The sequence below is a fragment of the Physella acuta genome, unplaced genomic scaffold (genome assembly GCF_028476545.2).
Source record: "Physella acuta isolate Inbredline_101_S28 unplaced genomic scaffold, ASM2847654v3 ptg001401l, whole genome shotgun sequence".
Classification (NCBI taxonomy): Eukaryota; Metazoa; Mollusca; class Gastropoda; family Physidae; genus Physella; species Physella acuta.
The window spans coordinates 55,001-81,870 of NW_026732916.1; the positions used below are offsets into that span (position 1 = coordinate 55,001).

A 26,870-nucleotide genomic window follows, 5' to 3' on the forward strand; every position below is an offset into this window, starting at 1 on the left:
ACGTGAGATATAGACAGGTGAGATACAGACAGGTGAGATACAGACAGGTGAGATACAGGTAGATGAGATACAAACAGGTGAAATGTAGACAAGTAAATTGACACAGGTTAGATACAAGACGGTAGAGTTAACAAAAGAAACGGACGAAGGTGGATCCATGACACATACTTACATGGACAAATGCCACACAGATGTGGACAAGATGACGATATAAATGACGACAAACATTTGTCCTTGGTGAAGCCTGGGTTGTTTCCGCAGTAGTAGGGGTCAGGTGCTAGACAGCTCACTGACAGAGTACAATCGTGACGTTACTATTACATGGATTGGGAAAAGTTTTCAGAAGTTGTGGTCTATTACAGAATGACGATACTATTACATGTATTGGGAAAACTATTCAGAAGTTGTGGTCTATTACAGAATGACGTTACTATTACATGGATTGGGAAAACTATTCAGAAGTTGTGGTCTATTACAGAATGACCTTACTATTACATGTATTGGGAAAACTATTCAGAAGTTGTGGTCTATTACAGAATGACGTTATTATTACATGTATTGGGAAAAGTTTTCAGAAGTTGTGGTCTATTACAGAATGACGTTATTATTACATGAATTGGGAAAAGTTTTCAGAAGTTGTGGTCTATTACAGAATGACCTTACTATTACATGTATTGGGAAAACTATTCAGAAGTTGTGGTCTATTACAGAATGACGTTACTATTACATGTATTGGGAAAACTATTCAGAAGTTGTGGTCTATTACAGAATGACGTTACTATTACATGTATTGGGAAAACTATTCAGAAGTTGTGGTCTATTACAGAATGACGTTACTATTACATGTATTGGGAAAACTATTCAGAAGTTGTGGTCTATTACAGAACTAGGCATGCTGCCCAGCTTTGCTTAGGCTTTCGAAAACATTGAGAATTTGAATGCTTAATTAATTCGCCCGAGGGTCGGTCTACGACCTCAGGAGTTATGAAGAGGTTCCTCCGTGGACATTTTTTTTCGATTTATAGCTCATATAAGGCGCCGGTCAGTCGAGGTCAGTTTTGACCCCATCATCGTAGACTTTTCGGCCAACCGGCCCCCGTGTTCTGTCGCCCCAAGGCAAGGCAAGATCCTGCCAAATTTGAAGCGCCTGCGGCGCCGGGAAGTGCCCTATCGTGCACCCGACAACTTATATATTATAGAGATTAGCAAATGGCATAGATAAACAAAGATTTCAATAAAGTAATTAAGGCCTGAAATACTTTAGTATAGAAATGTATTGTTTGATAAAGATTCTAGATCTAGGTAGGGTCTACATCTGTGTAAGTCTAGTTTCTCCGTAGATCTAGATCATCTAGATCTAGATCTAGATCTAGAATACTAATTAATTTTTTTTTAAGTTTAGCCCGAGCAAAATATAAAAAAATAGATTAACCAAGGTGACTTGGTGCGTCTCGAACTCGCACCACCTGCGTGAGTTTAAGTACACTATCATCTCCGCTATATAGGCACCTTAGACAACACGGAGAATAAAAGACGTATTTTAAAATCTTAACTTACGCGAATATGCCTATTCTTTCAAATTAATTTTTTTTATCCCAAATTAGCCAGTTCCAAACAAAGACTTTGTATAAAATAATTATGTCTTGAAATAGTTTAGTCCTAATATAGAAATTTATTTTTGGAATTGATTTTAGAGAAGTTAGAGTCTAAATCTAGATCTTAGCGTCTACGTCTCGATCTAGAAATCTAGATCTAGTTATTGCGTAGATTTGTAGATTTAGATCTAGTCTAGATCTAGAATCTCTAGATCTAGAATCCAAATAAACAAAATAAATTTTATGAGTTTAGGCCGGAAAAAAATGGTATTGTATACATTTCATAGTGTACGTAGATTCTAGATCTAAATCAAATTTGAATGAAATAGTTCATTTCTTTTTATTCAAAACACAGCAGATGACGTCATTAGTTAATGTATAAGCAATAGTGACGTCACAGTTTTATGCGTTCTTTTTCACATCCATTAATGCTTTTCCGGTTGCATAAATAATACTGTTTCTCTACATTCGAATACGCCTTAAATTTTTATTTTTCTTCTTTAAATAAAATTGTGGTTATACATTTAAAACATCTAACATATTATTTTCAACAAAAGTCCGTAAAAAGTTCTCGATATATCGCTGCCGATTCTGACGTGATGTCCGGCGAAAATTTTTTGCGGACAGAGAAAGAGAGAGAGAGAGAGAGAGAGATGTGCGAACGTGGGGATTTATATATTAGGATGACGTTACTATTACATGTATTGGGAAAACTATTCAGAAGTTGTGGTCTATTACAGAATGACCTTACTATTACATGTATTGGGAAAAGTTTTCAGAAGTTGTGGTCTATTACAGAATGACGTGACTATTACATGTATTGGAACACGTTTTCAGAAGTTGTGGTCTATAAAAGAAAATCATAGGATTTCTTCAGTACAGATCTTGTATCTTAGTAAATTATCCATCACATTTATGGTGATAATAGTCGACATGTTGTGTAATGAAGAGGCGGGGGGGGGGGGGGGGGGGTTATGGGAGATGATATTGTATGCATTGTTTTAAAGTTATGACCAAAGTATGGTGCAATGTATAGCTCCTCTATTGAACTATGTAACTTTCAGTGATGATGGTGGGTGTGGAGTTTGAAGGCTAAAATCTAATAACGTCATTTACCGTCGAAGTAAGCTATACGCCTACTTATCGAGTAAACTGTCAGTTTTCTGTTACAGACGAGCTGCCGTCAACACAATTCACAGTCTCAAAACCAGTGGCTCGATCGAACCCCAAGGGTTCGGTGAGCCAGTCTCAGGGGTTCGACGGAAGTCAAGACACACCCCCGACATGATACTCGAACGGATTTTGTCAATGTGGACGATAAAACTATCAAGAAGAATTCGGTGAATGCACATCTGAAACTACTGGGGTTCGGTAACAAGTACTGTCTGACCAAGACACTCGACACTAGAGATCAGTGGCGTAGCCAGGATCGTCTCAAGGGGGGGGGGGGGGGTTCCAATTTTACCCGGGGACAAGCTTTCGATTTGCACCCCCCTCAGACTTTTGATTTGCACCCCCCTCAAACTTTCGATTTGCACCCCCCCCTCAAACTTTCGATTTGCACCCCCCTCATACTTTATATATATATATATATAACGAGGGGTCTATGGGGGGGGGGCTATTACCCTCCCCCCTAACCCCCCCCCCCTGCCTACGCCACTGCTAGAGACTTACATTTGCATGTTGCTCCCACGTGTATCCCAGCAACCTTGCACGCGCATGTGCAGGTCGCGACGTCCATTGCAGACCAGTTCTCGCACACGAGATTTGCACAGTCTAAAAAAAAAAAAACACCAAAAAAGTCAAAAGTTCGTTTACCTGATGAATACTACAATGGACAACCACGAGTATAATATCGAAAGTTGTCAAAAATTCCATTTCATGTTTTTAAATCATGTTACGTTATGTTACATTTGCCTGTCGTCCCTACTGGGACATAGGCCGCTGACAAGAGCTTTCCAGACGTCTCTGTTCAGGGCTAGTCTCTCCAACTGTCTTTTAAATCATGTACGATGTTATTAAAATAAATTTAGTTATAAAACCCTGACTCTACTTTTGTCGAAAAAAAATTTGATGCATTTGATGTTTTTAGTATTTTCGGTAAGTTAACAAAATTATTTTTTTTTACATTTATCACATCATAGAAATTCAAAAAGGTACAATTACACAAAGTGGTTTTAAAAAAGTATGACTTTGTCGGCAAAACAAGACTCCTATAACAAGATCCCCCCCCCAACGACAACAAGACCTCCTAACAAGACAATACACAAACAAGACCCCCCAAAACAAGCCCCCTCCCCCCGGAACAACAAGACCCCCCCCTCCAGCAACAAGTACACAGATAACGACTCACCACAAAGAGCACCGTTAAAGCAGGTCTGACACCTGGAACATTTGGCGCCATCTGATCTGTACGGCTGGGCGAATGGCATGATGTTCCCTCTACAGGTAGACAGTGTCAGGTGTCAGGTGGTTGATTGGACAGGTGGTTGATGGGACAGGTGGTTGATGGGACAGGTGGTTGATGGGACAGGTGGTTGATGGGACAGGTGGTTGATGGGACAGGTGGTTCATTAGACAGGTGGTTCATGGGACAGGTGGTTGATGGGACAGGTGGTTCATTAGACAGGTGGTTGATGGGACAGGTGGTTCATGGGGCTGGTGGTTCATGGGACAGGTGGTTGAAGGGACAGGTGGTTGATGGGACAGGTGGTTCATGGGACAGGTGGTTCATTGGACAGGTGGCTCATGGGACAGATTATTCATTGGGCAGGTGGTTGTTGGGACAGGTGGTTCATTAGACAGATGGTGCTTAAGACAAGTAGTAAATGAGACAGGTTTTTACAAAGGTTTTACATAAGACAAGAGGTACATAAGAAAGGTGTAGTGCCTAACATAGCTGATAAATAAGACAGGTGTGGCTGCATTTTATATTTAAAGAACCATCGTCACCTTGTGTGAAATACAAATCTATTTTTATACATGTTTAGAACAATGTTTTTCCCCTCCCAGAAATACTTATTAGAAAAGTTCCCGTTAACAAAAAACTTCAATCCGCCGCAGCAACCGACACAAAACAATGTCTAGCTTTAAGCTTAAGGGATTAGGCGGATTATCTGGCTTACATCTGGCGTTGGGTGTGGCGGGTCTGAATGACACTAGCTTTCATTCATGGTAACAAACACCTCTAGTGATTGGTTATCTCAGCTCACGTGACCCATGTAGGTAAACAATAGATTTTATTTTGCATATGTTTACTCAAATACTGAGGTAATTACCCAGATGCATAGCTACGTATAGAAAACGTAACATTTATCAGGTGCATAATTACAGACATAAAATTTACTCAGGTGTATACACATAAAACTTGCGCAGGTGCAAAGCTACAAAAATAAAACGTAGGTAGGGCCAAAGTTACAGACATAAAACTTACGCAGGTGCAAAGTTACAGACATAAAACCTACGCAGGTGCAAAGTTACGGACATAAAACTTACGCAGGTACAAAGTTACAGACAAAAAACTTACGCAGGTGCAAAGTTACAGACATAAAACCTACGCAGGTGCAAAGTTACAGACATAAAACTTACGCAGGTGCAAAGTTACAGACATAAAACTTACGCAGGTGCAAAATTACAGACATAAAACTTACGCAGGTGCAAAGTTACAGACATACAATTTATTAAAACCTACGCAGGTGCAAAGTTACAGACATAAAACCTACGCAGGTGCAAAGTTACAGACATAAAACCTACGCAGGTGTAAAGTTACGGACATAAAACTTAAGCAGGTACAAAGTTACAGACATAAAACCTACGCAGGTGCAAAGTTACAGACATAAAACCTACACAGGTGTAAAGTTACGGACATAAAACTTACGTAGGTGCAAAGTTGCAGAAATAAAACGTAGGTAGGGCCAAAGTTACGGACATAAAACTTACGCAGGTGCGTAGTTGCAGACGTAAAACTTGTCTGATCCACACAGGGTAAAGCCACAACCTATCCTGCTCGTGTTGGCCCAGACTAGCTGAAAGAGAAACCGGAAGTCACAATGTTTTCATTAAACGTTTTATGTAAATTTTATTGTTAGATGTAAGATATATTACCTTGTCAAGAGTTGATATTATTTAGTCAATATACGATACTACCTTGTCAAGATTTAATATTAACTTTGTCAATATTCAATACTACCCTGTCAAAATTTAATATTACTTTGTTAATATTCGACACTAACTGGTTAAGATTTGATATTACTTTGTCAATATACGATACTACCTTGTCAAGATTTAATATTACTTTGGCAATATTCGATACTAACTGGTTAAGATTTAATATTACTTTGTCAATATACGATACTACCTTGTCAAGATTTAATATTACTTTGTTAATATACGATACTACCTTGTCAAGATTTAATATTACTTTGTTAATATACGGTACTACCTTGTCAATAATTTGTGATGTAATCCGAGGGACGATGAAACTCAATTTTGAGAAATTTTTTTTGCCAAATTTAAATACTATTTAATGTTTATATGATATGCAATACTTATTTCATTTTTTTTCGTAAACATGTCATTTTGAAAATATAAGTTTTTAAAATTAGTAACTAAATCAAAGACTTACTTCCCATTAACTAAATCACAATAACAAAGGGAAATAAACATAAAACATGTTTTCAGATACCTAAAATATACATTGAAATTCAATAGTAGCGTAATTAACATAGATAACCTTTGCTTATTACTTTTCAAAAATAAACATTAAAATTTTATATAAATCGCTTTGATAATTATACATGTTTTTTACGTTAGAATAATTATTTAACTCGATTTTAAATAGAAAACTAGTAGCTGTTTTGTATGCTATTTTCATGGACTAGAGAAAGCTTCAATTTGATTATCACTAGAGTTTACGTATCGGTCCTAAAGTAACATTTTATAAATGAATTTATTTGAAAAAAAAGGAGATGAAAAAACAGTTATGAAAATTGTTGGTTTTGCATTCAAATATTTCCATTTTTAATTAGCTACTGCTTTTTGTGTTCTTTAAAGATTATTTTTTAACATAATGATCATGTATGGGTTTGATTACTTTATTGCTCAAGCATATCTTTTCTGGTAATTAAAAAATAAAAAGATTCACACAGTTAAAAAATAATAATTAATGAGTTGCATCCCTTAAATTAGTCTACTTTTTACTTTCATGTAATGACTATAGGCTATATATAATGTATCATCATATTTTCGAACTTATATAAAAACTACAAAAATAAATTATCCATATTATTTTTAATGTTTAAAATAAATTTATTAAAAACAAATAAAAACAAAGGAACAAAAAAAATGTGGGAGGACTGATATATATATATATATATATATATATATATATATATATATATATATATATATATATATATATATATATCTGTTTAAAAGGGAAGAATGTTTTATTTGATGTCTTATTGTACTCAACATATCAGCCTGACTGCTTATAATATTTATAATATTATTTTTCTTTACTCCCAAATTTATTTCAGCTCTAGTTATAAGCCCATACCCCTTTCAACCCACCCCACCGGAAAAAAATATCCTTCTATTTCGTCTTTTTTTTGTTATAATTTATAACATTATGTTTCTTTAATCCCATAATTATTTCAGCTCCACTTGTAAGCCCATACCCCATCAACTCACTCCAGATTGTCGTCGAGTCGCCATTTAATTACACATTTTCAGGTTTTTAAAAAATTGTAAAAACTTGTAATTAGACGTTTTTATTATGTATAAGTAAATCATCTCCAATGAATGAAAATACACGTCAGAAAGAAGTATTACTATAGTAAATCTGTATCAGTCCTCACAAGCCGATGATGAAAACTGTAATACTAAAGCGAACATGGCAATAGAAAATGACGCTGTAAATTACATGTCTGAGATTAAAAAAAAAGAAACAGAAGAAAAAAATGTTTCTATAGTGACTGCGTTCAAATTTCAGTAGTGTGACCTGTTATGTGTTTCAATCATTAAAATTCCTTTTAAACCATAATTTTTAAAAAATAATTCTACAGAAATATAAAATATATATATATTATCCCGTTGTGGACAAATTAGGCACGGTTTTGTTAGGGGTCAGTTAAACTCCTTACCTGATGTAATGACCCACGATTTTGTTAGGGGTCAGTTAAACTCCTTACCTGATGTAATGACCGACGATTTTGTTAGGAGTCAGTTAAACTCCTTACCTGATGTAATGACCCACGATTTTGTTAGGGGTCAGTTAAACTCCTTACCTGATGTAATGACCCACGATTTTGTTAAGGGTCAGTTAAACTCCTTACCTAGGTGTAATGTTAGGGCTCAGTTAAACTCCTTACCTGGGTGTAATGTTAGGGGTCAGTTAAACTCCTTACCTAGGTGTAATGACCCACGATTTTGCTAGGGGTCAGTTAAACTCCTTACCTGAGTGTAATGACCCACGATTTTGTTAAAGGTCAGTTAAACTCCTTACCTGATGTAATGACCCACGATTTTGTTAGGGGTCAGTTAAACTCCTTACCTGATGTAATGACCTACGATTTTGTTAGGGGTCAGTTAAACTCTTTACCTGATGTAATGACCTACGATTTTGTTAGGGGTCAGTTAAACTCTTTACCTGATGTAATGACCTACGATTTTGTTAGGGGTCAGTTAAACTCCTTACCTGATGTAATGACCCACGATATTGTTAGGGGTCAGTTTAACTCCTTACCTGAGTGTAATGCCCCACGATATTGTTAGGGGTCAGTTAAACTCCTTACCTGATGTAATGACCCACGATTTTGCTAGGGGTCAGTTAAACTCCTTACCTGGGTCAGTTAAACTCCTTACCTGGGTGTAATGACCCACGGGTTTGTTAGGGTCAAAACTTGATAACTCTGTCCCGTAGACGTAATTCGATTTTTCGCTGTTCCAATCATTGATGGCGTCGCTAAAACTTGCGTGCCCCCAGGCCATGTTTTGACCTACTGATAGACTCCCTGTGAAAAAATAACGGCAAGAAGTTTTGACCAAGTTTTGTCTAGGTTTTGACCAAGTTTTGACTAAGTTTTGACCAAGTTTTGTCTAGGTTTTGACCAAGTTTTGACTAAGTTTTGACCAAGTTTTGACTAAGTTTTGACTAAGTTTTGACTAAGTTGTGTCTAGGTTTTGACCAAGTTTTGACTAAGTTTTGACCAAGTTTTGACTAAGTTTTGACCAAGTTTTGACTAAGTTTTGACCAAGTTTTGACTTAGTACACGCTTAGACAAAGTTTTGGCCATTTTCGACGAAATTTCGACACCACATTTTCAACAGTTTTCGGACGTTTGACCAAGATTTGACTGTTTTGACCAGCTTTGACATGTAGGTCGGACCAGTTTTGACATGTAGTTTAGACCAGTTTTGACAGAGTTTTGACAGAGTTTAGACCAGTTTTGACAGAGTTTAGACCAGTTTTGACAAAGTTTTGACAGAGTTTAGACCAGTTTTGACAAAGTTTTGACAGAGTTTAGACCAGTTTTGACAAAGTTTTGACAGAGTTTAGACCAGTTTTGACAGAGTTTAGACCAGTTTTGACAAAGTTTTGACAGAGTTTAAACCAGTTTTGACAAAGTTTTGACAGAGTTTAGACCAGTTTTGACAAAGTTTTGACAGAGTTTAGACCAGTTTTCCAGTTTTGACAGAGTTTTGACAGAGTTTAGACCAGTTTTGACAGAGCTTAGACAGAGTTTAGGCAGAGTTTAGACAGAGTTTTGACCATATTTACTACATTTTGACCAGTTTTGACACCACGTTTAAAATAGTTTAGACCAGGGGTCGGCAACCTGCGGCTCGCGAGCCGCATGCGGCTCTTTTGATGTCGTGATGCGGCTCTTCAGCTCCATGCACAAATATTAACAATTATTTTATTTTATTTTTAAAACACATACAAATATTGTTCTGCAATACTCGGCAATGAACGATAAAATAATAAACAAACAATAAACACTCGCTATCCTATTAGAATATTTAGTTACGCCCTATTTCAATTTACTTCCTATTTACTTGTCTATTGCTAATTGCAACATTCAACTTCATGGGGAAGATCACAAAAGACTCTAAACGAGCTAAATAAAAAACTGCACGGAAAGGAAAACCCAGCCTATGCCTTGCTTGAAGAAGATGATAGTTTCGAAAAAAAATTTACTTCATTTTGTTGAAGACCCGGAGAGAGGTAAATTACTTTATTTTTAAAAATCTGAAAAAAAATATGAACAACCCAACACTACTATTAACATGAATCACTTCAGCATTACTATAAACAAAATGAAGGATGGGTTCACTGAGATATTTGAGCAATTCAAAAAGAAATGCAAGTACTCTGACCTTCAGAGTCAAAGTAGATTCTCTTAACACAAAATTAAAAGAGATTTGGAATTGATGCTGGTTCGCTTCAAATTAAATTGCTAGATTTGAAAACCACACATTTGTGGAGCGGTAAGCTCACACATCTCAAGAGCAAGTTAGACGATTTGGAGGCCCAGAACAACATGCATGTTTCACTGTACAACTGGACAGCTCTAAAAGAAATGTCGCGAGTTTACTATTGTTTAACAAGTTGGAAAAATCACATAGTTTCAAATATGTAATTTCTTTATTTTAGGAAAGTAGGTCTACCTTCAATATAGTAAAATAAATTAACCTTTCCTACAATGCTTCGCTCTTTTCTCGTAAACATAAATCTTAATTCTTCTATACACCACAGCAATGTTGCAACTTGATAGATCTGTATTATATTGGTTTCTTTTTGTTACTTCCAATATTTTAGTTCCAAACAAATAAGGGAAACAACTTTAAACTATGTTATCAAATTAATAAATAAACCAATACCCCAGTTGAAATATAAAACTCATGTAAATCCTTGTTGATTTTGTTTACTTTTCTGTAAGTATTAATAAATGTTATGTACACATTTTGTCTGCCTTTAAAATGTATTGATATTAATAGAAAAAATATTTTTAATTAAATTACGAAACTCATAACTATGTAAGATAACTTCGCGTTAATAAAATGAATTCCTTATATTTAATCAATGTGTCTGCATGCCAAGTTCGTTGCTCAAAAAATGTATAGATCTACTTTCTCACAACTGTGATGTGTTCAGCCCCGTGGCAGTGGTTCCATGCTTTCTACTACCGAAGTGCATATTTTATTTATTATTTTCGAATATTTTAAAAAGTAGTTATTTAATTCAGAAAGCATTTTTGTAAGTGTCATTGTGCATTAATTTGACTTGAGTGACATAGTTTTTACAAGCTTTTATTTAACTCACTTCCTCGTCATTCTGTCTGTCGTCAGTCTAGATAGAAACGCAGGAGTGAAAATTCGGACAGTTCTACTTGACCGATACGATTCACATTTGGCACGTGGGTCAAGACATGAAGACAATGCAATCTGAAACTAAATTTGACTTAATTGGATGCCTAATTGATTTTTTATGAATTAATTAAAATTTGGACCGAATTAGTAGGCATGTCTAGCCAACCACACCACACGCGTCATCAATAGCTGCGCCATCACGACCACGTAATGGCTGCGTTCAAAAACCATTGCGCGCCTACTGAACGTGATATTCAGTAGGCGCGCAATGGTTTTTAGTCATGTAACTCTATTGTAGATAAAACATGTAAAGTACTGAAAAAAAAATTCATAAAAAACGTTTTAATAACAAGCTTTTATGTAATGATGCACTAAAAAGTAGAAAATAAATTATAGACTACTATTTAAATAACTATAAAGAAAAGCGTGGGTGTCTTCCTTAACATTAGTAAAGGTATCCAATAGATACTAAAGTGACCCACGCTTTTCTTTATAGTTATTTAAATAGTAGTCTATAATTTATTTTCTACTTTTTAGTGCATCATTACATAAAAGCTTGTTATTAAAACGTTTTTTATGAATTTTTTTTTAGTTATTAGCTTCTAACTTGGGTTGGGATAGTGCTATAGTTATATAATTTTATTTTATTATTCTATCCGAGCTAGCTAAAATACTTCATTATGTTTTGTGCGACACATATGTATGTTTTTATATGAATAAATAGTATTTTATAATTAAAAAAAAAAGAAAAAAAAAAAGAAAAAAAAATCTACAAGATTTCTTGTGTTAACCAAATTACTCGCACGCAGGGGTCGGTAACCTGCCGTTCGCGAGTTGCATGTCAATATTGATGTTAATATGCGGCTCTCTAGTTCTATAATAATTAGCCTATAATTGTTTATTATAGAAACTAAAAAAAAATTATACTGTAAAAACAAATACTTCAAACAAAATAAAAAAAACAACGAGAATAGGTGGAGTAGAGTGTATATGGACAGTTGACAGCCTAGGGCATTAGGCATTAGGCCCAGCCACCTAACTATGTTGTGGCCAGACCCGTGGAAATGGTTCCATGCTTTCCACTAGCGAAGTGCACATACAAATGTTAGTGGCTATTTAAAGTCTGGGAAATTTTGTAGATTGTAACTTTCGGCTCTTCCGTCTCAAAAGGTTGCCGACCCCTGGTTTAGACCGACGGTCGACCAAGATTTGGCGAAAACTTAGACTAAGTTTTGACTAAGTTATGACCAGTTTTTGACCAAGATTATATCTACTGACCAACTCATATAAACCATTGATAGCCCCAGACAGGAAGTAGAATCTTTAAATACCGAAACTAGCCTAACAAGTTCGAAAAGGGGTTCCTGTTTTGTTTTTCAGTTTCTCCAAGCATGATATAACAGGTGAAATGTCACTACATGACATACACCATGAGATGTCACGTACTTAACATATGACAACATAGTTGACATGAAACATCAGGACATGTTAAATCACAGATCTCACCGCAGTAAATGTCACTGTATACCTGAATTGTGAACTTTTAGTAGTCATTTCTATATATACAGAGTGTTACACAGTTACACAACAGCAAATGACAATTGAGACCTTAGTTATCTGAAACGTTTTCTTCTTTTTGACAGAGTGTCAGGTGACATTTAAAATGTCACTTGCCTCATGCCACTAAACTGGAGTGACATTTAAAATGCCAATAGGCTGGTGTCATAAACAGGAACGACATATAAAATATCACTTCCCTTTCGTCACTAAACTGGAATGGCATTTAAAATGTCAATTGCCTGATGTCACTAATCTGAAAAGACATTTAATGATGTCACTTGCCTGAAGTCACTAAACTGGAATGGCACTTAAAACGTGAATAGCCTGATGTCACTAAACTGAAATGACATTTAAAGATGTCATTTGGCTGATGTCACTCACCTGGGATGTACCTGAGAGAGTCGTGGTAATAATTTCCCGAGGCGTCCTTACGGCAGGCGTCAGACCAGTGCTGGGCTAGCATGGCCAGCTCATCGTCCCAGGTCTGGGGGTGGGGGTTATAGGAGGGGGGGTAAGGGGTAGGGGGTAGAGGGGAATAGTGGGGGTGGGGTAGGGTGAGAGTAGGGTATGAAGTAGGGTGGGGGTAGGGAGGGATGTAGGGTGGAGTAAGGGATAGGGGTAAAGGTGGGGGTTATAGGGGGGAGGGGGAAAAGGGTAGGGTAATTGTAGGTTATGAGGTAGGGTGGGGGTAGGGAGCGGTGTAGGGTGGGGTAAGGTGGGGAAATCGTGGGGGTAGGGTGGAGGTAGAGATTATAGTGGGGGTAAGGGTTGTAGCGGCGTAGGGTGAGCGTGGGGGAACAGTGTGTGGTAGGGAGGGGGAGGAGAAATTAATATTCAACATCATGACTTTAACACGAAATTCAACACCGCTTTTTAACATCATGGTTCAACAACATGATTCAGTCATTTGAGAATATTATTCAAGATACAACAGCACGATTCAAACTTTCAACAGCAGTTCTGTTAATTCAACAGTTGCACTCAGCAATCAATATCATCCCTCAACATCCAACTGCAGCACAATATTCAACATTCATGACCAAACACAACACTACAATTCAATATACAACAACAACAACGATGTTATGGATTGAACTCTGCCAGAAGCTTGGATATTGATTGATTCCTCTCGATTTTCCCTCCCTGCTATTAAAGGTTTCAGCGTGAATTTAAAAAAAATAAACCGGGAGTGATCTCCCCTAAACTTTCTCGAATATTCTTATATAACACTACTGGGGATGGCAACTCGGGAAATAGACAATATTTTTACACCATTTTTAATTACTTTTTAAAATAGAATAAAATCTCGTAGAAAAAAGAAGTGCACACCAAGTGAACGCCAAATAAAATGTGTATAATAGTGCGGAATATTAGTAGTACTTTACAAATTCTCATGCGTTTTTTGAGAAATCGGAAATACCCTAAGTTACTACTTCCGATCAACAGAAGTTACTCAAAATTTGATAGCAGGCAGAGAATTAGATTTTTTACTTGTATGTGAAATTTCATTTATCTATCTCAAATAGTAATCAAATTATAGGCTTTTAAAAAATTGAAAGTAGAAAAAGTTCCACTTCCGTTTATCAGAAATCGCTGAAAAGTTGATACGGATCTACAAATTTGATATAATACTTATTTATGAAATTTCATTAACCGTGTTTACAGATACACTCACACACATACACTCACACACATACACACACAGATATACGGACAAGATTGCAAAACTATGTTTTTCCGACTCAGTGATGTGTACAACGTCGAGATTTGTAAAAATCTCGATTTTTTTTTTTTTGCACGATTACAATACTTTCTCTATACCTTGTGTACGAGAAAGTAAAAAACAAACAACATCAAATCAGCAATTGAACTGAGCCGCCCCACCCCACCCACCCCCTCCTCCCGAAGGTTGACCCGCCCCTGGGTGAGGCTGTGCCAAACTTACAAGTTTTAGCATGTCTGTGGCAGCGGGAGTCACCTGTCCCCTCAGTGTGTTGTGGAGGTCGACAATTTGCGTTTTCTCAGCCGCAGTTAACGCTGTAATTAATTTTTAATTAAAACAAATAATTTTTTTGTTAAAACAATTCATAGCTGCGCGGCGTGGTCGGATAGAAGAGCGCATGAATTCTAACCAGAAAGTCTAGAGTTCGCATCCCCGGCATGCATAAGTCCACCAGGTTATGATGGGTACCTGTTTTATGTTAGGGACAGCCAAGGCGTCTGGGCTTAGGGTTGTAAACTATATCCATTCACATGCCGAGGTCACAGAAATAGTTGAACTCTACTTCATCTGCCCGCGTTGACCGTTCGAAAGGGTACTTGAGGTTCAGCTGAACTAACTAGTGTCAATATAAGCATTAGTCTTGGGGTTGATCGGTCTGTGACGAAATCAAGCAGCCGGAAAAAAAAGATTGATTATTGATCTTTGCGCAATGATTTGTCTATTTTAGAGGTTAGTATGTCATCGTAAAGTGCCCGGCTATCATCGATGTCTGACTCTCGGCTATGTCTGGCTGTCTATTATGTCTGCCTATTCGTCTACTACCCAAGTCTGTCTGCATCAAAGTCTGCCAGCAGTGTCTGTCTACAGAGTCTAGTCTTCTGTCTATCAACCAACCAAATGTTGACCCAATGCCAGACTAGAGTAAATTAAAACCTGGAAACTGTCAGCGGTGATTGATAGTGACTGGGTTTTTTAAATTTTATTTTATTTTTGCCAGTTGCGTTTAGAAGATATTCACTTGAATTTATAACCAGTATTTGTCTTAGCATTCAAATCACTTGACTTATATCATCTGTTATCTAAATGTAAGTCGTTTACCTTTCCTGTTGGAATAATTTATTTCTTTTCATATATATATATATATATATATATATATATATATATATATATATATATATATATATATATATATATATATATAAATAATATATATATGTATATTGAATATAACTATAGCTGGTCTACCTGTAGAGTTAGCTATGGCTGATTTTGTGAGGCAAGCCGTGTGACCTTCGACCTTCTGATACTTTGCCGAGCAAGATAATTTGGGCGAGCATTCGCATGTCATCTGTGGGATAAAACATTATGGTGACATGTCATGGCGCGTGACATCTAAATGACAACATAGTAGTACGGTAAACCATGCCTTACATGACATCTAGAGCAAGCAAACAATTGCTGAGAAACAATACATAACAATCCTGCTGTAAACGTACCAAACAATAAAGGGTTTACAGTATTGTACGTATCAGATGTTTTTTAATATGGTTCCCATAAGCTTTTATTTAATTCACAATGACGGTTTCTTTGTATGTGTGTTTGTGGAAAACGGAATTGCAACCCACTTTTTTCAACTTTCCATTTATATCCGTCTACGATGACAAACAAGAATATCTAATTTTATGTCCAAATTAGACATTATGTTAGCCACTGAAATGTGATTATAAGCTTATAAAAAAAAAACACTTTTTAATCAACAGCTTTCGAATGAGAACTCTTGCATATTTTAGCGACCAAATTTTTTTATTAAAGAAAGAACGTTTTTTTTATTTTCTTATTTTCAGTGCATTTAAAAGCTTATTGTATAAAGCTTTTTCTTGTATTTGTTTTTTTTTATGCATTGCATTAAAAACAGACATTGAATATACCCCTGATGTTATAAAACTCCCAGAGTTAAACCTGTCCAATCATTGATCTTGTAAGAAACTTTTCGATAATCCTGAAGATCTTGAGACGTGTCCGTATAAATTGTTTTAGTTAAATTCATTGACATATTAACATTATCCCCCCCCCTCCTCCCTCCCCCCCCCCCCCCCCAAATGTAATGACATGACAACTTACAGAAGTGTTTGTCTCTCTTTTGACCAGTTGATGACCCATGCAGAAGCCTGGGGATAAAATATAATCTGTCGTTAATTGGCTGATGTAAACTAATTAGTTAAATGCAGGCTTGATGTAAACTAATTAGTTAAATATAGGCTTGATGTAAACTAATTAGTTAAATATAGGCCTGATGTAAACTAATTAGTTAAATATAGGCTTGATGTAAACTAATTAGCTAAATATAGGCTTGATGTAAACTAATTAGTTAAATATAGGCCTGATGTAAACTAATTAGTCATGGATATGCCCGAAGTAATCTAATTATGCATTCTTTGTTTGTTATCACCATCTTTTCCCATTCTATTTTGTTACTTCAATGGTGATAAACCATTGTTTCTGACAGTAAATTTTACGATTTTTCATCCTGGTGACACGCACTAAATGGTGCTGACAGCGACCCCCGCCTTGTGACGCCTCTGTCGGTATAGGAGAGAGGGGGGGGAGGAACAAAGAGAGAGAAAGTGAAAAATAGAGTGTTACTGTATGTGAAAAAGAAAGGAAGTGTAAATAACCACGACAACAGAACGTCAGGATTTTAAGTTTCCTCAATCATGTATGTGTCACACACGGCCTAGCACGTCATAATAATCAAATGGTGTGTAGTGTGTCAACACAGTAATACACAACTCATGAATGAGGCGTCGACATTAGGATAGTAGGCCCCTGATTTGATATTCGTAGTCTCGACTTCATAGAAGCCTAATGCTGTTGTTGTAGGATTTTACCGCCACGTTGCAGAATTTTACCGGCACGTTGCAGGATTTTACCGGCACGTTGCAGGATTTTACCGGCACGTTGCAGGATTTTACCGGCACGTTGCAGAATTTTACCGGCACGTTGCAGGATTTTACCGGCACGTTGCAGAATTTTACCGGCACGTTGCAGGATTTTACCGGCACGTTGCAGAATTTTACCGGCACGTTGCAGAATTTTACCGGCACGTTGCAGGATTTTACCGGCACGTTGCAGAATTTTACCGGCACGTTGCAGAATTTTACCGGCACGTTGCAGGATTTTACCGGCACGTTGCAGAATTTTACCGGCACGTTGCAGGATTTTACCGGCACGTTGCAGGATTTTACCGGCACGTTGTAGGATTTTACCGGCACGTTGCAGGATTTTACCGGCACGTTGTAGGATTTTACCGGCAGGATTTTACCGGTACAAGCCCGCCGGCCACAAAGTTTAAAGAAAGCTCTCATGTTTAATCTAATAGAACGTGAGCTAGTTCATTTATTTGAACGTCGCGTGTGTTTAGGTCTTACGTTGCTTCCTCATTTTAAATGTTCTCATACAATTAACCATCACTTTTCTGAAGCCAAGCACCACCACATTACAGTAGTGTGTTATTTTATTTGGGGGGGGGGGGGGTGTCGGGTTTGGGGATAGCGAGTGATGCATATACACCAACGTTTAACTTCTAGTTGGCTGTTTTGTTACAAGTGTTGGCTCAATTTGCGACCTCCAATTTAGGCCAAGTGTTGTAGCTCAGTGTTAACGAGATTTCGAATTGAACGATTTCTTTCAAAATTTCCCGACCCGTGCATCTACGAAAATAGCAGAAGACTGACTCGCTTGAATCCAATTTGTTAATGAGTCTTTAAAATTAATTAAAAGATTGCCGTATTTAACATTTAAATGGAGATTACTAAGTGCTAGTAGTTGGATGAGGTGTTTACATTGTTTACATTGTAAAGATCAGACAGGCCATTTTAGCAAATGTTTTAGCTCTTTTTTCATCATTTTTTCCCCGCTTGTTCCCAAGACATACAGGGCAGATGAAGTAGAGTTCATCTGTTTCGACCTCGGCATACAGGGGGATAATGTGGTCGGCACTATGTCAACCGCTTTTGTTTCCCCTAACGCGAATTAGGTACCCATCAGAGCTGGGTGGCCTCATGGACATTCTACTGATATGAACCTGGATTTGAGCTCGAGACTTTCGGGTTAGCAGCCTAGCGCTCTACCGCTAGGCCACGCAGTAAATTACTTTTTAGGGGCTTAGAAGCATGTTAAAGTCTGTCATAATTGTTTTATTTCCTCAAGATTGGTGCTATAAGAAAGATTTCAGATATTCAACTAATAGTACCAAACTATTTTTCTGAAAGAAATCTCACTAAATCTGCCCCAAGCAATCTGTCCTAGCCTATATGCCATAGCCTATATGCCATAGCCTATATGCCCTAGCCTATATGCCCTAGTCTATATGCCCTAGCCTATATGCCATAGCCTATATGCCATAGCCTATATGCCCTAGCCTATATGCTCTAGCCTATATGCCCTAGCCTATATGCTCTAGCCTATATGCCCTAGCCTATATGCTCTAGCCTATTCCCTAGCCTATATGCCATAGCCTATATGCCCTAGCCTATATGCTCTAGCCTATTCCCTAGCCTATATGCCATAGCCTATATGCCATAGCCTATATGCTCTAGCCTATTCCCTAGCCTATATGCCATAGCCTATATGCCATAGCCTATATGCTCTAGCCTATATGCCCTAGCCTATATGCTCTAGCCTATTCCCTAGCCTATATGCCATAGCCTATATGCCCTAGCCTATATGCTCTTGCCTATTCCCTAGCCTATATGCCATAGCCTATATGCCATAGCCTATATGCTCTAGCCTATATGCCCTAGCCTATATGCTCTAGCCTATTCCCTAGCCTATATGCCATAGCCTATATACCATAGCCTATATGCTCTAGCCTATATGCCTAGCCTATATGCAAGCCTATCTGCCCTAACCTATATGCCCAAGCCTATATGCCCTAGCCTATATGCCCTAGCCTATATGCAAGCCTATATTCCCTAGCCTATATGCCCTGGCCTATATGCCTAGCCTATATGCCCTAGCCTATATGCCCTAGCCTATATGCCCTAGCCTATATGCCCAAGCCTATATGCCCTAGCCTATATGCCCTAGCCTATATGCCCTAGCCTATATGCCCAAGCCTATATGCCCAAGCCTATATGCCCTAGCCTATATGCCCTAGCCTATATGCCCTAGCCTATATGCAAGCCTATATTCCCTAGCCTATATGCCCTGGCCTATATGCCTAGCCTATATGCCCTAGCCTATATGCCCTAGCCTATATGCCCAAGCCTATATGCCCTAGCCTATATGCCCTAGCCTATATGCCCTAGCCTATATGCCCAAGCCTATATGCCCAAGCCTATATGCCCAAGCCTATATGCCCTAGCCTATATGCCCTAGCCTATATGCCCTAGTCTATATGCCCTAGCCTATATGCCCTAGCCTATATGCCCTAGCCTATATGCCCAAGCCTATATGCCCTAGCCTATATGCCCTAGCCTATATGCCCTAGCCTATATGCCCAAGCCTATATGTCCTAGCCTATATGCCCTAGCCTATATGCTCTAGCCTATATGCCCTAGCCTATATGCTCTAGCCTATTCCCTAGCCTATATGCCATAGCCTATATACCATAGCCTATATGCTCTAGCCTATATGCTCTAGCCTATTCCCTAGCCTATATGCCATAGCCTATATACCATAGCCTATATGCTCTAGCCTATATGCCTAGCCTATATGCAAGCCTATCTGCCCTAGCCTATATGCCTAGCCTATATGCCCTAGCCTATCTGCCCTAGCCTATATGCCTAGCCTATATGCCCTAGCCTATATGCCCTAGCCTATATGCAAGCCTATATTCCCTAGCCTATATGCCCTAGCCTATATGCCTAGCCTATATGTCCTAGCCTATATGCCTTAGCCTATATGCAAGCCTATATTCCCTAGCCTATATGCCTAGCCTATATTCCCTAGCCTATATGCCCTAGCCTATATGCCTAGCCTATATGTCCTAGCCTATATGCAAGCCTATATGCCCTAGCCTATATGTCCTAGCCTATATGCAAGCCTATATTCCCTAGCCTATATGCCCTAGCCTATATGCAAGCCTATATGCCCTAGCCTATATGCCCTAGCCTATATGCCCTAGCCTATATGTCCTAGCCTATATGCCCTAGCCTATATGCCCTAGCCTATATGCAAGCCTATATTCCCTAGCCTATATGCCCTAGCCTATATGCCTAGCCTATATGTCCTAGCCTATATGCCCTAGCCTATATGCCCTAGCCTATATGCCTAGCCTATATGTCCTAGCCTATATGCCCTAACCTATATGCCCTAGCCTATATGCCCTAGCCTATATGCCCTAGCCTATATGCCCTAGCCTATATGCCCTAGCCTATATGCCCTAGCCTATATGCCCAAGCCTATATGCTCTAGCCTATATGCCCTAGCCTATACGCCCTAGCCTATATGCCCTAACCTATATGCCCTAGCCTATACGCCCTAGCCTATATGCCCTAGCCTATATGCCCTAGCGAAACTGACATGTAGAGTAACAATAGACTGAGGGTAACGCCCCACTCCAACAGCCATACAAACAATACATGTGCTGTGTCACATTTAAACTTTCAATTGTTTATTTAACCGGTGAACGTAAGACAGTCTACGAATACAACAGCACATATAAAAAAAATCAAGATTTAGAAAACTGTATATCATGCTTCAGTGAAATTAGATATTTTAAAAATAAAAATAAAAATCCTGAAGAATAATAGTAAAATGCTTTTAATGTATTTTGGACAAACGCTTTTAACGTTAACAAATTTATATAAAGAAAATCTTTTTTTCTTCTTTTTTTCAGTACATACTTTTTAGAAGCTTTTAATTATACAGATAATTTTTTTGTTTTATTTTCTACTTTATACACGGCCTACTTAGATATTGCAAATGTATAGAAGCATGACGATACTTTAACAATATGGACTTCATTAATACTTTCATTGCCGATTATTCTTGAACCGACACCCTTGATGACTAAAAAACGTATACTTTAATTCCGATCGATGTAAAGTCTCTAACATTTCATCAAATCACAACACATACAAATTATTTGTCCATTATTAGCTTCTACTTGTGTTATATATTTGTCAACAACACACGCGATATTGTGTACATTTTGATCACAAACATTTAGATATACTGATACTTAAAAGCAAAGCCAGACAGATATTTTGATAGGCTATTTGAAATCAAAACCACAGATATTTTGATACTTTAAAGCAAAACTACAGACAGATATTTTGATATTTTAAACTAAAACAACAGACAGCTATTTTGATACTTTAAACCAAAACAACAGACAGATATTTTAATACTTAAAAGCAAAACCAGACAGATGTTTTGATACTTGAAAGCAAAACCAGAGAGATATGTTAATACATAAAAATAAACATACAGATATTTTGATACTTGAAAGCAAAATCACTAATGTTTTGATACTTGAAAGAAAACCAAACATATATATTGATACTTAAAAACAAAACCACACGACACATATTTTGACACTCGACCACAAACCCACGAACATACAAACACTGCGACCCAAGTAAAAACATTGAATTACAACGCGTGCAATGCAAACGCAATTTTAAAAAAAACCCACAAAAACTTACATTGGTGAAAAGCGACGAAACAAACCAAATATAACCACATTTTTATTTCCTGTCAAGCGACACTCGGCCACACTGTTCAATTAGTTAAAATCGGCTGACACTAATCAGTAATTAGAAAACCTCGAGACGAGAGCGTGTCGCTATTTATAGGAGCAGAACTCTGGAAACGGCTGACTGGTCAGACAAGAGAGCACGACGACCCCTCACGTCATTTTGTCAAGGCTTGGTTTAATCGGTGCAGACAATGCTGTTTGTCAACACGGTTGCTAGGCAACGATGTCACGGTACCTTTGCGATGCAGGTAGAGGGTTGGGAAGGGGGGGGGGGTAATAAATCTACTGTATGAGAGAATACAAGTTGAAGGTTGGGTTTTATTACAAGGAGGTTTAGGGGGCGGATTAAGAAGGATTGAGTTTGGGATTAGGAGATTAACTTTGTTAATCACAGCAGGACGGCGGAGTGCTTAGTGTGTCTGGTGGATGGTAGGTTTCTTAGAGACGGCACGTTTGGGCGTTGGAGGGTTAAAGGTCATGGGGGGGTAGATGAAAGTTTGAGGCTTTGGAGGGTTAAGATCGTGGGGTGGGGGGGGGGGGGGTAGATGAAAGTTTGAGGCTTTGGAGGGTTAAGATCGTGGGGTGGGGGGGGGGGGGGGTAGATGAAAGTTTGAGGCTTTGGAGGGTTAAGATCGTGGGGTGGGGGGGGGGGGGGGGTAGATGAAAGTTTGAGGCTTTGGAGGGTTAAGATCGTGGGGTGGGGGGGGGGGGGGGTAGATGAAAGTTTGAGGCTTTGGAGGGTTAAGATCGTGGGGTGGGGGGGGGTAGATGAAAGTTTGAGGCTTTGGAGGGTTAAGATCGTGGGGTGGGGGGGGGGGGGTAGATGAAAGTTTGAGGCTTTGGAGGGTTAAGATCGTGGGGTGGGGGGGGGGTAGATGAAAGTTTGAGGCTTTGGAGGGTTAAGATCGTGGGGTGGGGGGGGGGTAGATGAAAGTTTGAGGCTTTGGAGGGTTAAGATCGTGGGGTGGGGGGGGGTAGATGAAAGTTTGAGGCTTTGGAGGGTTAAGATCGTGGGGTGGGGGGGGGGGGGTAGATGAAAGTTTGAGGCTTTGGAGGGTTAAGATCGTGGGGTGGGGGGGGGGTAGATGAAAGTTTGAGGCTTTGGAGGGTTAAGATCGTGGGGTGGGGGGGGGGGTAGATGAAAGTTTGAGGCTTTGGAGGGTTAAGATCGTGGGGTGGGGGGGGGGGGGTAGATGAAAGTTTGAGGCTTTGGAGGGTTAAGATCGTGGGGTGGGGGGGGGGGGGGGGTAGATGAAAGTTTGAGGCTTTGGAGGGTTAAGATCGTGGGGTGGGGGGGGGGGGTAGATGAAAGTTTGAGGCTTTGGAGGGTTAAGATCGTGGGGTGGGGGGGGGGTAGATGAAAGTTTGAGGCTTTGGAGGGTTAAGATCGTGGGGTGGGGGGGGGGGTAGATGAAAGTTTGAGGCTTTGGAGGGTTAAGATCGTGGGGTGGGGGGGGGGGGGTAGATGAAAGTTTGAGGCTTTGGAGGGTTAAGATCGTGGGGTGGGGGGGGGGGGGTAGATGAAAGTTTGAGGCTTTGGAGGGTTAAGATCGTGAGGTGGGGGGGTAGATGAAAGTTTGAGGCTTTGGAGGGTTAAGATCGTGGGGTGGGGGGGGGGGGGGGGTAGATGAAAGTTTGAGGCTTTGGAGGGTTAAGATCGTGGGGTGGGGGGGGGGTAGATGAAAGTTTGAGGCTTTGGAGGGTTAAGATCGTGGGGTGGGGGGGGGGGTAGATGAAAGTTTGAGGCTTTGGAGGGTTAAGATCGTGGGGTGGGGGGGGGGTGGGGTAGATGAAAGTTTGAGGCTTTGGAGGGTTAAGATCGTGGGGTGGGGGGGGGGGGGTAGATGAAAGTTTGAGGCTTTGGAGAGTTAAGATCGTGGGGTGGGGGGGGTAGATGAAAGTTTGAGGCTTTGGAGGGTTAAGATCGTGGGGTGGGGGGGGGGGGGGGGGTAGATGAAAGTTTGAGGCTTTGGAGGGTTAAGATCGTGGGGTGGGGGGGGGGTAGATGAAAGTTTGAGGCTTTGGAGGGTTAAGATCGTGGGGTGGGGGGGGGGGGTAGATGAAAGTTTGAGGCTTTGGAGGGTTAAGATCGTGGGGTGGGGGGGGGGTAGATGAAAGTTTGAGGCTTTGGAGGGTTAAGATCGTGGGGTGGGGGGGGGGGGGTAGATGAAAGTTTGAGGCTTTGGAGGGTTAAAGGTCATGGGGGGGGGGGGGGGGTAGATGAAAGTTTGAGGCTTTGGAGGGTTAAGATCGTGGGGTGGGGGGGGGGGGTAGATGAAAGTTTGAGGCTTTGGAGGGTTAAGATCGTGGGGTGGGGGGGGGGGGGTAGATGAAAGTTTGAGGCTTTGGAGGGTTAAGATCGTGGGGTGGGGGGGGGGGGGTAGATGAAAGTTTGAGGCTTTGGAGGGTTAAGATCGTGGGGTGGGGGGGTAGATGAAAGTTTGAGGCTTTGGAGGGTTAAGATCGTGGGGTGGGGGGGGGGGGGGGGTAGATGAAAGTTTGAGGCTTTGGAGGGTTAAGATCGTGGGGTGGGGGGGGGGGTAGATGAAAGTTTGAGGCTTTGGAGGGTTAAGATCGTGGGGTGGGGGGGGGGGGTAGATGAAAGTTTGAGGCTTTGGAGGGTTAAGATCGTGGGGTGGGGGGGGGGGTAGATGAAAGTTTGAGGCTTTGGAGGGTTAAGATCGTGGGGTGGGGGGGGGGTAGATGAAAGTTTGAGGCTTTGGAGGGTTAAGATCGTGGGGTGGGGGAGGGGGGGATAGGGAGGGGTAGATGAAAGTTTGGGCGTTGAAGGGTTAAGGTGGGGGGAGGGGTAGATGAAAGTTTGGGCGTTGAAGGGTTAAGGTGGGGGGAGGGGTAGATGAAAGTTTGGGCGTTGAAGGGTTAAGGTGGGGGGAGGGGTAGATGAAAGTTTGGGCGTTGAAGGGTTAAGGTCGTGGGAGGGGTAGATGAAAGTTTGAGGCTTTGGAGGGTTAAGATCGTGGGGTGGGGGGGGGGGGGGGGGTAGATGAAAGTTTGAGGCTTTGGAGGGTTAAGATCGTGGGGTGGGGAGGGGGGGATAGGGAGGGGTAGATGAAAGTTTGGGCGTTGAAGGGTTAAGGTGGGGGGAGGGGTAGATGAAAGTTTGGGCGTTGAAGGGTTAAGGTGGGGGGAGGGGTAGATGAAAGTTTGGGCGTTGAAGGGTTAAGGTCGTGGGAGGGGTAGATGAAAGTTTGGGCGTTGAAGGGTTAAGGTCGTTGGGGGGGGGGTAGATGAAAGTTTGGGCGTTGAAGGGTTAAGGTCGTTGGGGGGGGGGGGGAGATGAAAGTTTGAGGCTTTGGAGGGTAAAGGTCGTTGGGGGGGGGGTGTAGATGAGGAAAGTTTGGGCGTTGGGGGCTAAGGTCGTTGGGGGGGGGGGGTAGATGAAAGTTTGAGGCTTTGGAGGGTTAAAACTATGAAGGGTAAGCTTTAACTACATTTTTGAAGCATTAACGGGTTAAGGTTATGGAGGGTTGAGGGTGAACGGAAGGTGTGAGTCAATGAAAGGATTAAGGTCATGAAGGGTCAATGGTAAACATCCTTTCACCCCTGGAGCCTAAATAAGTGGTTTTTGCGCTGTGGTTTTCTTCCATTTCTGAACTTCGTGCTGCTGTAGGGCTGGTCTCCACATCATCCACCACATCATCCACCACTCTGAACCTCGTCCTACGTTATCGTCGTTTCTCTTTAAGCTTTGATTATACACAACTTTCACTAACTTGATATGGTGTACTTAAAAAAAAATGACCAAAACTAGCAGTCGTCTTATTTTCTGACGCTAGGGTCTTTCAATATTGCATGTAGATCTAGATCTAATGATTGATTTTTGTTCGTATCCGTTCTCAATTTGTATCAGTGCAAATATTTTTCAGAGGATTCTTCTCCTATTTATTTTCCGTGTTTTCTGTGCTTTTTGTGTTTGCAATCGTTATAAGTAACCCGACAGTTAAAAGTATTAACGGTTACAGATACAGCAGTTTTTTTTTTTAAATATTATACTTAGAGGAGTTACATGATTTAAAAAAAAAAAGGCGAAACGTATTTTTTAAAATATACGCATAGAAAATTTCAAGCTTAAATAGAAAGCTTCAAGTGCATCAAACCATTTCTAGTTTTTCTTTATTTCTTTATTGATCTTTGCTAATTCGAACACAGATAAATTGCTGTTAAAACTTTACCTGGTCGATAAGTAGGTAAATACTTAACTGTCGACCGACACAAACGGCTCTTTACAAACAGAATAGAGCCATCAAGTGGCTCCTGTCTACTACAAGAGCCACGACAAGAGGTCTTAACTAACCCACTACAACCGTCACGGTTCGTGGACGTCATCACAGTACAACCGTCGCGGTCCATTTGGTAGTACTACTATACCAGTAAACGATCGCCCCCAAATGCCAAGATTGTAGTGTTCTACTACACCCGTAAACAATTGAATCCAAATCCCATGATTGTAGTGTACTACTACACCAGTAAACAATCGCCCCCAAATCCCATGATTGTAGTGTACTACTACACCAGTAAACAATCGCCCCCAAATCCCATGATTGTAGTGTACTACTACACCATTAAACAATCGCCCCCAAATCCCATGATTGTAGTGTACTACTACACTAGTAAGCAATTCCCCCCCCCACCCCCAACTGTTCACATTTTCCCAACGCGCAGGTGCGACAGTAACAACTCGTGTAGCCTGGAGCTAAATTCTCAAGTGACATCCCTTCGTACATATTATAGAGTTAACTCCCTTCCCCTTCATTGAGTTGTAAAAGCGAAGCACTCGAAATATCGCTACACATTAATACATCGGAGTGGCTTCCCTTGAAGGAAGTAAACTTGAATCACGTCTATATGTGAAGGAATAAATGTGGCGGAACTACGGTACGGCCCAACTTTGCAA

The 26,870-nt window shown here is 39.9% G+C and overlaps 1 protein-coding gene across 1 annotated transcript in view; it reads right to left on the reverse strand.

The window, feature by feature from the left end:
- The window catches only part of LOC131927448 (cysteine-rich venom protein Mr30-like), a 24,731-nt gene extending 2,682 nt beyond the window's left edge, over window positions 1-22,049 (reverse strand). The window contains exons 1-10 of the mRNA XM_059283136.1: window positions 21,903-22,049; window positions 16,372-16,418; window positions 15,496-15,598; window positions 14,473-14,564; window positions 12,909-13,011; window positions 8,460-8,608; window positions 5,535-5,620; window positions 3,949-4,037; window positions 3,270-3,371; window positions 173-289 (exon numbers count right to left, since the gene is read on the reverse strand). Of these exons, the coding sequence (XP_059139119.1) occupies window positions 173-289; window positions 3,270-3,371; window positions 3,949-4,037; window positions 5,535-5,620; window positions 8,460-8,608; window positions 12,909-13,011; window positions 14,473-14,564; window positions 15,496-15,598; window positions 16,372-16,418; window positions 21,903-21,942 (928 nt within the window). The 5' untranslated portion in view covers window positions 21,943-22,049. The remainder of the gene's footprint in view (window positions 1-172; window positions 290-3,269; window positions 3,372-3,948; window positions 4,038-5,534; window positions 5,621-8,459; window positions 8,609-12,908; window positions 13,012-14,472; window positions 14,565-15,495; window positions 15,599-16,371; window positions 16,419-21,902) is intronic.
- Between the last annotated feature and the right edge of the window lie 4,821 nt (window positions 22,050-26,870).